At 37.3% G+C, this 13763-nt stretch overlaps 1 protein-coding gene across 5 annotated transcripts in view; it reads right to left on the bottom strand.

Annotated features, from left to right (window-relative positions):
• Window positions 1-13763, bottom strand: part of CCNT2 (cyclin T2) — a gene marked incomplete at its 5' end in the record, with an annotated part of 32128 nt that overhangs the window by 15350 nt on the left and 3015 nt on the right. For all 5 annotated transcript variants that reach the window (XR_014028286.1, XR_014028287.1, XR_014028288.1 and 2 more), the window contains 4 exons: window positions 2743-2805; window positions 3116-3176; window positions 7191-7319; window positions 12716-12797. Coding sequence is in view for 2 of the 5 variants with exons in the window: in XM_081342011.1 (XP_081198137.1) it covers window positions 2743-2805; window positions 3116-3176; window positions 7191-7319; window positions 12716-12797 (335 nt within the window). The remainder of the gene's footprint in view (window positions 1-2742; window positions 2806-3115; window positions 3177-7190; window positions 7320-12715; window positions 12798-13763) is intronic.

The raw sequence follows: 13763 nt of genomic DNA, 5'->3' as shown, positions 1-13763 counted from the left end.
GTCCGGTCCGTAGGCCGGCAGTTTGACACCCCTGTTATAGTCCCTGTCAGCCAGGCCCAGAAGAAGAGACTTTTGTGCAGCAACACAGGACACCTCGAGGTAAGGTAAAACCTTAGTATCTGGTTCTGGCAGTTGGCCTGGAGTCCAAATGGGGAGTGTTTTCCTGGAGATGGTTATTAGATTAAATCCAAGTTCCCACCTCCCTACTCCATTGTACGACTTTCCCATCTTAGCTGCTCTTCTGTTAATTCTTAATCTTTTATACTTTATCAGATTGTAAGCTGCTCAGAACTGTGTGATTGTAAGATGGATGGATAATAAATTTAATAAAAGAAATACATTGTATTTACAATTGAAAGGAATATTAATGGTTGCTAATGTCCACTGAACTTAAGTTACATTTGATTATGAATTTTCCATTTTCTCTTAAACAGGACATTCAAAAATAGTACGGAAAAAGTACTACATGTTATTTCAAAATGTTACAAATTAAACTCACAATTTGCTTACGAAAACTATAAACTGCCTCAATAATGACCAAATTTTATATGGATCTTTCTGGAAGAATTTCAAGGTCAAAAGACTAAAAATACTGGATAAGTAAAGCAGACTGTTTCAAATTCAAAACAGAGTGTTTCACTCAACATATGTAACATTTCACAGTATCTACCCTACTCTTTTTAGATTCTTTATTTCAGTTATTCTCCTCCATTAATTCCAAAATGGTCACAAGGAATCAGCATAACATGAGAATGGTTAGAATATCATCAATTGCATTCGAAGCCCAAGCTTGGGTATAGAGAAAAGCAAAAGGGCAGTGAACAGCTGTAGACCTCTAGATAATCCTATGATCATCTGGCAATATGTCCCATTAAATTCAGCGGGAGCCATCACTGGGTTATTAAATAAACTGGGTTATTAAAATGAAATCACCATAGTTTAAAGATTTTCCATGGCACGGTGTATTATAAAAAAAATGTCTATTAGCCATGTTCAGAAACTGAAATGTACCAATGCTCAGCTGATATTAGTGCAGTGAAAGATTTTATATTCACATTTACTTGAAAACCCCCATTAAAAATTATGCTTTTTTATGGGGGTTATGTAAACAAAATAAAAGTCTTGGCTAGGCAGCACTGGAAGATTTAACTTATCATATGCTCCTGAAGGGGGATCAGTATGAAAATAAAAAGTCAGTGACTATTGATAAATATAAAGCATATATTACATTTCTTTCTTTCTTTTTTGGAATTGTCTCTTTTTAAAAAAAAGAAGTTTAAAGATTATTTTGTTGATGTATAAAATAAAAAAAGTAGCAAAAGGAAAAAAGCACCATCCTTTCCCCTTCAATAAAAGCAACTGATGAACAGGATTTTTTAAAACATGAAATGAGTCCGTGCTAAATGCTTTTATAAATCGCCTTAAACAAAAGCAGTGTTAGTATCTTTTCTCTCTCAAAATTCTCTTAAAGTTATCAGTACACGAGCTGCTTTTTAAAAAGAGCTTTCTTGCAAATGACTATGCCATTTATTTCAAATTAAGGAAAGATTTGGCAGTTTAGTTGAACCTATTCAGATATGTTTTCAAAATCAGTAATAGAAACATCAGTGAATTCTTATTGCATTTCTAAATAAGAAACATCAAAATAAGATAGGTGCTTATTTCAACCTCTGAGAAAATATTCACAAAATGACATCTACTATACAATAAGAACAAGTATAAATCAGTGCTGACACAATCCAGCATTGATTTACACAAAGCTGCAGTCCTCTAATGCAGATATCACTTGAACACATGTGAGTGTGATAAGACACTAAGGATAGATGTCACACCATTACTTTTTTCCTTAAGAATGATTAATATTCAAATGAACAAACAATCAAGAAATGGCTATTTTTAAACATATGAATATTTAGAGCAATTAATACATTTCGTTGACCCTGGATTAACTGGCTGACTCCATGCAGCATACCAAATTGCAAATCACAGTTTTTAAACTAAAGTGACCGCTTCATATTTAATCGTTTGATATTAGGATTCTGGCCTCTGGGGGGGGGGAAATGACCCTACATGCATACTAGACCAGTATTTCTCATCCTTAACAATCTTAAGAAGTGTGGACTACGACTCTGAGAATTCCTCAGCCAGCAGGTTGTCAAGGCTGAGAAATACTGAACTAGACATTAATCAAATCTAATTAAACTGATTAGAAAAAGAACCTAAACAGTGTTGTTAAAATGAAATTCACTACAAAACAGATATATACAGTTGCAAACAATTCCAGTAATAAATTTTCTATGCAGCAACAAACAAGGTGAATAAAAAAGTGGGTTTGGAAGCGTATTTTCTTGTCCCGTGGTATTAAATGAATGTTATGAAGGACTAAATAAAGACTAAAAATACAGTCCCCAGAAACTGGCTGCCGCAGTTGTCAGATATACCAGGATATCCATATGTGGGACATGGGCATAAGGTGTAAATTTACCTTCGTATCCTAATGTTACTTTGGATTAAATACGCTTATTTCAGAACTAGCTGTCAATTTTGAGTTTAGTAACTTTAAAATTGAAAAAAAATCACCTATGATTTATAATTCTTTTAAGCATATTTGCTGAACCAAGTAAACCAAAACTTATTTGAATACTCTAGTGTTTTATTCACAAGAATAATATTCCGCAAATAATTTAGTAAGTCACACCATCTCAATATCTCATAATGGAAAAAAAGAATTTAGTTACTGACCTCTCACTAACTGGGTACATTTCACAACATCTGTATGTGGATGCTCAATGGTAATCTCAAAACCTGAAAAAATAAATGTGTTACTTCAGAAAATATATTACATATTCTCATGTTATCTTTAAATTTAATTCAATAATCTCATTTAAGTTTCAAAATATACATTGATTGTATTGAACACTTTCTGAACTAATAAAAAATGTACGATATGCTAGTATAATTCTGAAAGGAGAGACATAAATATATATATATATATATATATATATATTTAAAAAGATAGCTTATGTTACCAAGGTTCCTCTTAAACATATTAAACGAATAGGCACTCCACTATTGGAAGTACAGTGTAAGAATCATATGCATTTGCTATGCTTACCTAAAGTTTGAAGCATTATTGTTTCAAGTATAACCAATTCCTGGGCCTGCTGAAGATATGCCTAAAAATTGGGAAACATATTCTGAAATATTAATATAATTTTAACATGTTTAATATGTTAATAGCACCAAGATTGATTTCAAAAAAACCCGAGGGGCTTATTTTAGGTACATTATTTGATCAGGTGACAAAAACTAAGGCAGATAAAAATCACAAGGACAGACAACGGAACAGTTTTAATTCAAACAATTCTTTTTTTTCCAAATAGGTACATGTAGTCCTTAATTTACCAATGCGATTGGGACTGGAATTTCTGTCGCTAAATAATGCGGTTGTAAAGTGCTATGTCATGTGATCGCATCACTTAGCGATGGCAATCCAGTGCTAGCTGTTGTAATTCCAGACACACGGATAATTAAATGGGATGTAGAGAAGTCCCAAGTAAAGAATGATGGGATGTTGCAGGGAATGGGGAAGGCATTTGGGGTGGTGGTGGGGGGTTGTGTTCCAAGCTCAGGTCTCACCTGAGGTGGAGGAGGGGAGTGTTGTGGTGCTGCACAAGGTCAGCAAGGTTAGGGAAAGAATATGCCACAGCTCAGTGTTATTTTGGCATGCTGCGAGTCTGGGGATCCAAGAAGCCCCCGAGTTGTAGTAGCCACCCCTGGAAGCCTTAGTTGCACAGTGCAAAGGGACTTCTCAGTGGCTGAGGCTACAAAACGTCCCCAAGCTGCACTACAGCGCACCACCCAGGAAGCCCCCGGCAGGGTGATGTCCTAGAAAGCCCCAGCTGAGCTGCGCTGCACTCTGAGATCCCCGTCACCTACCATTATTTCAAATATAACTTTCCAATTTTATTTTAGCCCGATGGGATGAAGAAGAGGTTAGGGTTCACAACATTTCCTACTACACTTTCTGCTGCTTCCCTCATTGTATGACAACCATGACAACTCATTCTTCTTCAGGTATTACAGAAGAATAGAAAAATATCCCAACCATTATTATTACTATAACTTTCTGCGTCGCTTTGTAACTACACCGAGCGCTTCTGTACTGGAGATAAAATTCCTTGTGTTTAATCACATTCAGCTAAATGAAGTATTCATTTCCAGGGAAGCAATGCCAAAATGCTCCATGAGAGCAGAGACCCCAAAATTCCTCTTTGGATGAAGGGGAATACCTGGGATTGCCCATAGTTGTCCATACAGATGCCCCCCCCCATGATGAGACTGTAAAACAGCGGTCTTCATTGGGTTTCACTTATGGGAGCTAGAAGAATCAGGTTTGCCCAAGCTACAGTTCAAAGCCTTCAAATGGACACTGGGTTCAACCGTGTCCTTTCTTAATCACTTTCACTGGGAATGGTTTGTAAACTGATTTTTAGATGTTAAGAACTTTCAGAAAGACAGGTTTTACTACACTGGGTGACTTCCTTCAATCCTCAGCGAAAGACGTTTGACGTAAGTTTAAAACTTTTAAAAGTTTTTTTATTTGGAGTCAAACAACAAAAGAGTGATTAGATTGTTAATTCTGGAAAGCTTTTACTTGAAAGATTAACTTGAAATAGGATTTTGAAATAATTTTAAAAATACTTTCTGTGGTTTGTTTAAAATCCTATTAAAAAGATATGAAGATTCTGAATTTAAGAATGTTTCTGCGAGAAAATGTTATGGATTAGAGAAAAATATAAGAGGAGACCTTGAAGGCTGGTTACTAGAAGCAACCAAAAAAATCTAAATATTACAATTAAAGGACAAAAACCACTAATACATAATGAAAAAAAAGTATTTCAACTCTGGAAGAATTCAAGGACTTTCTCTTAGATTTGTTTTGATATTATAAAACAGGTTCAAAACAAAAGATAAAAAAGCATGCATGAGGCTTTGAATGAGAGTGTCATCTTTTGAAGGAGAGAGGTTGTTTTGCATATGGATTTAAATTGGCAGGATACAAAACAATAATGCTGACAAAGATACTATACAGGTCTTACAAATGAAACTAGCTGAAGTTTTAATAGCTGAAAGGTACACACAAATAATAAACAAAGAAAATGATTTGGATATGTAGATTTCAAATCAGAAAACTCAGATGAGTTTCTTAGTTTGGATTTGCAAGATATGTGTTATAAGGCAGGGCTTTTCAACCAGTGGTACAGGTACCACCTGTGGTACATTGGCACCTGGCAGGTGGTACATGACCACCCTAAAAAAGTGGTAGCGGGGGAGGGGAATGAGCTGAACTGGTGGCAACACTGCACAAGCCTGAGCGAGACAGCTGGAGCTGCAGGGCTGTCAGGGCTCAGTGGAAGCGCCAGGATCAGTGCTTCTTCGGGGCTGTCAGGGCTCAGTGGAAGCGCCAGGATCAGCGCTTCTTCGGGGCTGTCAGGGCTCAGCGGAAGCGCCAAGATCAGCGCCAGGCTCCAGCTGTAGCTCGGCGCTGATCCTGGTGCTTTGGAGCACAGAAGAAGCGCTGATCAGCTGGAATGTTGCAGCATCTCCAGGGTCTTCTGATTTACATTCAGATACTTGGCAACCGATTCATGTTTATGACGGTCACAGTGTCCCAGGGTCATGTGAAGTGACCAAAACCTGCTGCAACCACCCAGGAGAGGGGGCGGAATAAAAACCAAACACCCCCCCACCCCACCTGCCAATCCTCAACAGAAATGCTCACAACAATGAAAACCTCAGACAGGAGGAAGAGCGCCGCCGGGCTGGCAGGCAGGTGTCTTGCTCGGCTGTGGCTGGGGGTGTGTGGCACAGTGCCACTGTAACTTTGAACAGTCACTAAGCGAACTGTTGTAAGTCAAGGACTACCTGTACTTCATCACTTTTTTCCTTTTTTGGGGGGAGGGTCATCAAGTTTTTGACACCTTGCTAGGCGACTGACTGGCGGTACTCGGATGTTGCTATATCCTAAAAGTGGTACAATGGGTGAAAAGGTTGAAAAGCCCTGTTATAAGGAATTTCTGAGAAAAGATAAACAGAAAGAAAAGAAATCAGCTTTTGGGATATTACTTAATAAATATCAATATATTTTGTTATATTTTTATAGAAAGTGATAAGTTCTGATATTAAAATTTAAGAGAAATGATAAAAAATAATTTATAGGACATTGAAGGGATTAAAGATTAAAATTTTCAATGTTATTTCTACTAGCCTCTGATGGAATTTTTCTTAATTAACTTGGAATAATGAGGTTTTAAAGATTTGGTTATAGACATAAGACACATGAAAAAGATTTTTTGCTGTATTTTAAGAAAAAAATAAGATACTGTGTAAAATAAAGGAGTACAAAATTAATTTATTTGTTTAAAGTTAAAATACATTATTTCTTATATTGCTATTTTTAGTAATTCTTAAAGGGCATTTGCTGAATAAGACTTAATTATTTGCTAATAATAAGCCTTATGGGATAATGAGATTTTTGGCTGAAATGTTAAAAAAAAATATTAGGTTACTGAAATTGCTTTTACTCATCCTGATAAAGAGGGAAGTCATTCCTTTTTTTCACTTTTTTATATATTTTTCTCCATTTCCTCTTTTTCTTTTTTCTCTGCACTTTTTACATTTTTCTCAGTTTGTATTAGTATTTTTCTTTTTAAATTTCAATAAAAATTATTCTGAAAAACATACAATGCTCTAAACTTTTCATTTTTTTACAATACACTTTAGTATTAATGTAGATTGACAGTAAACTAGAAGCAGAGAATAAGGTAAAACATTTCACTTTTTTTTTACAATTTCATAAGTTGTCACAGAAAATGTAAATGATAATTACTGTCTCATTTCAACAAGATTCCCCTTAGTAGGTATTTACTCCCAATGAAAACTTAAGTTTTCTGATGATTATTGTGATGGTTACTGCTAATAAGTTTTAAGAATGGTAGAATGTTAAGCAGAAGTGCATTACATTTGTATTTAAATTTCTCAGAAACAAACAAAAAAAACAAAGATATTTTTTGTTAATTAACAACACAAGTGATAACATGTAAACCTTCATTTGAAAAATAAAGCAATAGACAAATTCCTCTCTGATTTATAGACTAAAATCAGATTAAATCTCTATATAAACATACATCACACTTTGTGTCCAGCTGGGGCTCTAGAGGATGAAGGCAAGCATGTGCTACTTTGATAACATGTTCAAGTTTCCGTGGTTGTTCTTCTACTTTCGCAGCCAAAAATAATGCAGTAGGAGAGATGATCTGTGGGTAGAAAATGCACTCTGTTGAAAACATCATTACAGCATATCCTTTACAAGATTTGTTACTACAGGTCACTAGGAGAAATTTAACTAAGAATAATAATACTGTCTTGTATACATTGAGGTTTACTGTATGTCTCATTTTGTCACTTAAAAATATTAGGACAATTGTACTTTCTTCCAAATATTTTCAACAGAAGTGAAGAATCAAAAGGCCCACTTATTTTGGCTTGTGCCCAATGCAACGCTGATTAGAACCAATGCTGGCTTTATTTAGATTTTCAACATGTGAAGCATCAAAATTATTTTAACCTTCATCTTGTAGCCAGTAAATTCAATTGTCCTCTGGGAGAAAAATTTTAGTGAGTGCCTAAATTTGGATTTTTAAATATTCCTTCTCAAACTCTCTCCAACTAATACCACTCTTAATAGAACACAAATGTCTTTATCTCATGGATAGACTATGGAGTTCTTGGTGCTCTGAGCTTGCTTGCTTGCTGATGTTTCATTACTCAACTAGGTAAGATAAACCATGTGCCAAGTTGGGCAATGAAATATTTGCAAGCAAGCAAGCAACCAAGCTCAGAGAGCGCGGAGACCACTCTTTCACTGGCTTACTCTTAAAAGTGAAGTACACCGTAGTGCAAATCAATCAGTAGCTAGAGGTGGTGTACTATTATACCAACTATTATACCACCTCTAACCTACAGCTAGAAGTGGTATAATATTAATCCGTTTATTCTGCTGGATTCCTTAATATTTTTCAATCCTTTGGGATTATCTCTGAAGATCAGGGACAGCCTTGAGAGAGACACTGTTGTATGTTTTCATGGCTGGCACCAATGAAGCAGTGATGAGCTTTTGGGCTGGGTGGGTGACTGTGGTCTAGTTTCCTTTTGTTCTGATGTTCTGCTAGCAGTTGTGCCAAGTTGCTAAGAGGTATATGACAAAGCAGTTCCCGCTACCTCTGCAGATGCCAGCCTGAGTTGCTGGAATAACATCAGAACAAAAAAGACTAGACCTCAACTATCCAACCAAAACTCAGCACCGCCTCAGCCTTAAAGGATATTTTTCTCATCCCTAGCTCACAATAAATTCCTCAAATTAGAGTCATATGTGAATCATCCTGAAAAGTCCTACAGGGCTGTCTTTTCAACCTTGACCTTAACCTAATATAAATTCATCTTCAGCTCTGGGGCATTGTGTTAATTTGAAATAGATAGGCTAACAGCATCCAGCTTTATCATATCTACCACAGGCTGCCAGTAAAGTTTTCAAAAGGTTACATAGGATCATTTAGGAACAGTTTCCATGAAAACAACCATGCTGAAGTTCAATCTACAGAACCTTCTTCCAGTAAAGAGTTTTTTCTTCAGGCTGACTGAATTCACAAATTGTTTAAAAAGCTGTCATGACCTAGTCTACACCTAACCGCAAATTGTAGGTCTTGGTTTACAAAGCACAAGGATTGGTTTCACATAAAAAACAACAACAACCTTATTATGATTTAATTCAGTAATTGTCGACCAGGCCTCATGGACCATAACTAGACTAGGTTGGATGCAAACTAATTTCAACTTTATGCATTTAAAATTTACCATGAATGAAATATAAAAAGTGCTTTGTTTTTTTATATAGAAATGTTTCTAATATGGTTGGATCCAGGTTCTCTGACACACGGATTGAAAGGACTCAAGGTATGAAAAATATATATATTGTGAGCCCCCAGGAATGTTTATAACTGCAGCTGAATATAAATGTGATCAATATTATGGTATATTCCTCAGCTATTATAACGCATTTTATAGGGAGTTTCCTCCTGAAAATGGACAAGCAATTCCAGCTGGTGAAGAATCTACAGACTGATTAGGTATATGTGATTATTATTCATGAACTCTTTTTATTATTTACAATTGATTTTACTTACTTATATTCTTCCTATATATATATATATATATATATATATATATATATATATATATATATATATATATGGATCTTTGGTTATTCGGGTTTTTCCCCGCGTAGAACTAAAGGTGTAGGAGCGACGTTTCGACGGAATCCCATCCGTCATCATCAGGCTGGTGGCTTCTGCTTTCTTCTTCAAGCCACCAGCCTGATGATGACGGATGGGATTCCGTCGAAACGTCGCTCCTACACCTTTAGTTCTACGCGGGGAAAAACCCGAATAACCAAAGATCCACATACATAACCAAATAACCAAAGATCCACATACATACATATACATATATATATATATATATTCAAGGCAATTAACATATCTAATGTTTTTCCTCCTATTTTCCCACATCAACAATCCTGTGAGGTGGGCTGGCTGAGAGAGAGAGGGATTTGCCCCAAATCACCAAGCTGGCTTTTATGCCAAGGTGAGACTAAAACTCATAATCTCCCAGTTTCTAGCCTGGTACTGTAACCATTTAGAGCAAACTGGCTCTCAATTTTTGTTAATTTCTATTTAAAGAGCTTTAAAATCATATGGAAGTTATACACTGGACACCTTCAAAAGTACATATAGTATATACTTCCTATGAGTTTCACTTGAAGAAATATTGCCCCAAATGCTACCATAGATACAAGGCAGGTTTATTGCTGATAGCATCTAAATTGTAACATTTTCCAAAAAATGATTCTACATCAAAAGATACTTTGTGTTTTTAATTCCATAAAAACATGCTACTTCTGCTCTTCACAGAAAAAATTGCAATAGCATTTAGAATTATAAACCAGTTCATAGTGCTTTATAATCCTCTCTGAGTGGTTTACAGACTCAGCATATTGCCTGCAACAATCAGGGTCCCCATTTTACCAACCTCTTAAGGAAGGAAGTGTGAGTCAACCTTGAGCCGGTGAGGATTGAACTCCTGGCTCTGGGCAAAGTTAGCCTGAAATACTGCATTCTAATCACTGTGCCACCACGGCTCCTCCTATAGCTGTGCTTATCTTTACTGAAATTTTAAATAGCTGATTATACAATATAGCCCCTAAAGTTTTGCCTCTATTCACTGCCATCAGATTTAGGTATTTCAAAAGAAAATGATTTTTCCCCATGAAAACATAATATCAGTTGTTTTGATTTTTAATCAAACTCATAAGTGGGCTCATACACAATGCATTGTGATTTGTTTGTGCCTAAGACAAATGCATAATCCTAGCTATTTTAATTCCATAGCCTGTCTGTGGAACTACAGATATAGAAATGGTGAAGAACTTCTCATTATATTACATGAGCTACTTTGGATCCCAAAATATAACAAAGTTTGTGTCAGTTTCAGCAACCACAATAACTCATTTATTCAAATCAAGTTTTTTTTTATTTTAATGCATCACTCCTTTACTATTAACTAATATATAAGCAGAAAATATTTGACCAATGAGCACTTGTAAAATAACTGCTGTAGTGTAAACGAGGAGGGTATGGCCTCAAAACTCCCAATTTACTAGATGGCAGACTCTTCCCACCTACCTAAGCCTCTTAATAACTATCATTCCAGCTTTCTAGCCCAGAACCATTCTTGAAAATAAAATAGTACCTAGAGGTAGAATTCTGTATCATGAGATCATCTTTTAAAAACACAAGGGAACATCCCAAACATCAAGTTGCCTGCAATTAAATTTTACCAGATTACATTAAAGTCCATTGTGTTTGTCTAAGGCAGGGGTCGGCAACCTCGGCTCTTTTATGTCTCGTGGACTTCAACTCCCAGAATTCCTGGGCCAGCCTGGCTCAGCTTGGAAACCTCTCCCTTTCCCCTCAGCATGACTGGCTCAGGAATTCTGGGAGTTGAAGTCCACGAGTCATAAAAGAGCCAAGGTTGCCGACCCCTGGTCTAAGGGAATATTCAGGAATATTTTGCTGTTGTTGTTAAGACTAGGCCCGTGGTGGCGAACCTATGGCACGTGTGCCACAGGTGGAACACAGGGCCCTCTCTGTGGGCACACGCGCCCTCGTCCCAGTCCTAGGCCTTCAGCTGGGTTTTATAAACCCTTTTTGCTTTAGGCCTCCACTGCCATATGCAAAAAAAAAAAAAAGTTCAATTTCAACTTCTGGCAGGAAAAAAAAGATCTCGCAAAGTTGGAATTGATTGAACTTTTTAGTCCCACCCAGTCTGCCGTTACCACTGCAGCCACGCCCACCCAATTGGCCACACCCACCCAACTGGCCACGCCCACTCGGCACCCAACGATACATAAGTGGGTTTTGGGTCGCAGTTTGGGCACTCGGTCTCTAAAAGGTTCTCCATCACTGGACTAGGCTTTTAGAAAGCACCTTCAGGGCGAAGTGCATCTATTTCAGAAAAGCATGCTACACTGAGATTTATCATTACAAAGCGATCTGAAGTTTGCTCTGAACTAAAGCCTCTATCTTTTCACTGCTAACTGGTGACTTGTGGAAATGCTAATATGGCTCATTTTTAGTGGACTTGATAAGCAGTGTCCCAAGAGAAAACAATTCCATTTAAGTTCATGACACCGAATAAATGATGCCCAAAATCAGGTTGTTCCTTTTTTAATTTTCTGCAAAAGTAAATCTGAGTTAGGCTTTAGCTTCTTTCTGAAACATATGGATGGAATATTCTGTCATTTCGACACGAGTTGAATATAGATGTTAAATCTTTTATTTCATTGCTTAACCTATCTTTTGTTCCCAAGGAGTGCTTGTAGTCACCAAGCATATGGCTACTGGTTTCTAAAGTCTGTAATTCTCAGTTTACCAAAGACAACATGATTTAGTGATTAGATATATTAAAAAGCTATTAACCCATACTGACATATCTTGCTTGTCCATTATGTATATTAAGGTAAAGGTAAAGGTAAAGGTTCCCCCGCACATGCGTGCTAGTCGTTTCCGACTCTAGGGGCCGGTGCTCATCTCCGTTTCAAAGCCGAAGAGCCAGCGCTTGTCCGAGGACGTCTCCGTGGTCATGTGGCTGGCATGACTAGACGCCAAAGGCGCACGGAACGCTGTTACCTTCCCACCAGAGTGGTCCCTATTTTTCTACTTGCATTTTTACGTGCTTTCGAACTGCTAGGTTGGCAGAAGCTGGGACGAGTAACAGGCGCTCACTCTGCTACGCGGCACTCGGGATTCGACCTGCCAAACTGCCGACCTTCTGATCGACAAGCTCAGCGTCCTAACCCACTGAGCCACCGTGTCCCTTAATGTATATTAGCAAATTGTAATCCTGATAAAACAAACCTTTTAAAAACTCTTCTGGAAAACTGTCCAGAACACATTCTTTCTTATCACAAAGAAGGTATTATAAATAGTTTATAGTACAAGACTAATATATCCCCCAAGTTTCTAAAGCCACGAATCACAGGATATTTCAAAAGCCACTTCCAGTTACATGTTATGTCAAGTGCAGATATACTTACATTTCTATTGAATTTTGTGAATGAATGGTGCATATAAAACCTGTGCATATAAACAATTGCGGTGTTTATTGTAAGTTGAGATCTTAAACTGTGTCAAGGAAATACTACATATGCATCCCCTATTTTAATTATTTTATGTTTTTATAATGTACACTGCCAGAGACCCTTGTTGAGTTGGGTGGCTACAGAAATAAAAATAAGTAAAGCTTGCATTCAACTCCTCTGTAAAAAGGTTACGATTTTTTTTCAAGTTATTGATTCAAATATAACTTTCATGAGACTGAAGAAGTTTGTTAAGATAAATCGCTCTAAACACAAGAGTGCTATCTGCAAGTCTTCTGGTCAACCAGGACAGGGGTCCCCAACCCCCAGGCTGTGGCCCACTAGTGGGCCGCAGTCCACTCAGAACTGGGCCGTGCAGGCAGCACGTGAGTGTGCCTGCTGCTTGTGAAAATGGAGCTGCCAGCATGCATCTACATTCATACAGAACCATCCCCTCTTCCCCCCCACCGAGCCACCAAGATGGAAAGGTTGGGGACCGCTGAACTAGCACAAAGTTTGGACAAAGAAAAAAGGACAGCAAACTTCCTCATTGTTGCCCCAGGTAGAGCCCTATGCCTACAGAAAACTTTGAGGTTTGGGAAGGAACTTCCAAAATGGTGTATACGGTATTATGCAAACATTACGGTATTCCTCGTCTACAGTTAAGAACACTGAGAGGAACTCTATGCTGCCCACATCAGCAAAATAAAAGCTGGATCCAATGTAATGGTTATATTTATTCACACAATTAAAATTCCTTTCCATGCACCAACTGAAAAATCCATTTAGAGAATAAAAACATGTCCATGAAATTCTGGAAATAAGTAATGGAAAGTCACGGAGGTAATACAATTGCAGAAAATTAGGCTACAACAGGAAAGCAATCTTGGGGTTGGACTAAGTACTTTCAGTTCTTAGTCACCTCTGCCTGGAGATGGAACAGGACTGGAAAAGTTGCTGCCACCATGCCTTTGTTATTAACCAGATTCATCCTCCCACACTAGTC

This window comes from Vipera berus (assembly GCF_964194415.1).
Source record: "Vipera berus genome assembly, chromosome: 1".
Taxonomy (NCBI): domain Eukaryota; kingdom Metazoa; phylum Chordata; class Lepidosauria; order Squamata; family Viperidae; genus Vipera; species Vipera berus.
This window is presented reverse-complemented; position numbering and strand designations above follow the sequence as displayed.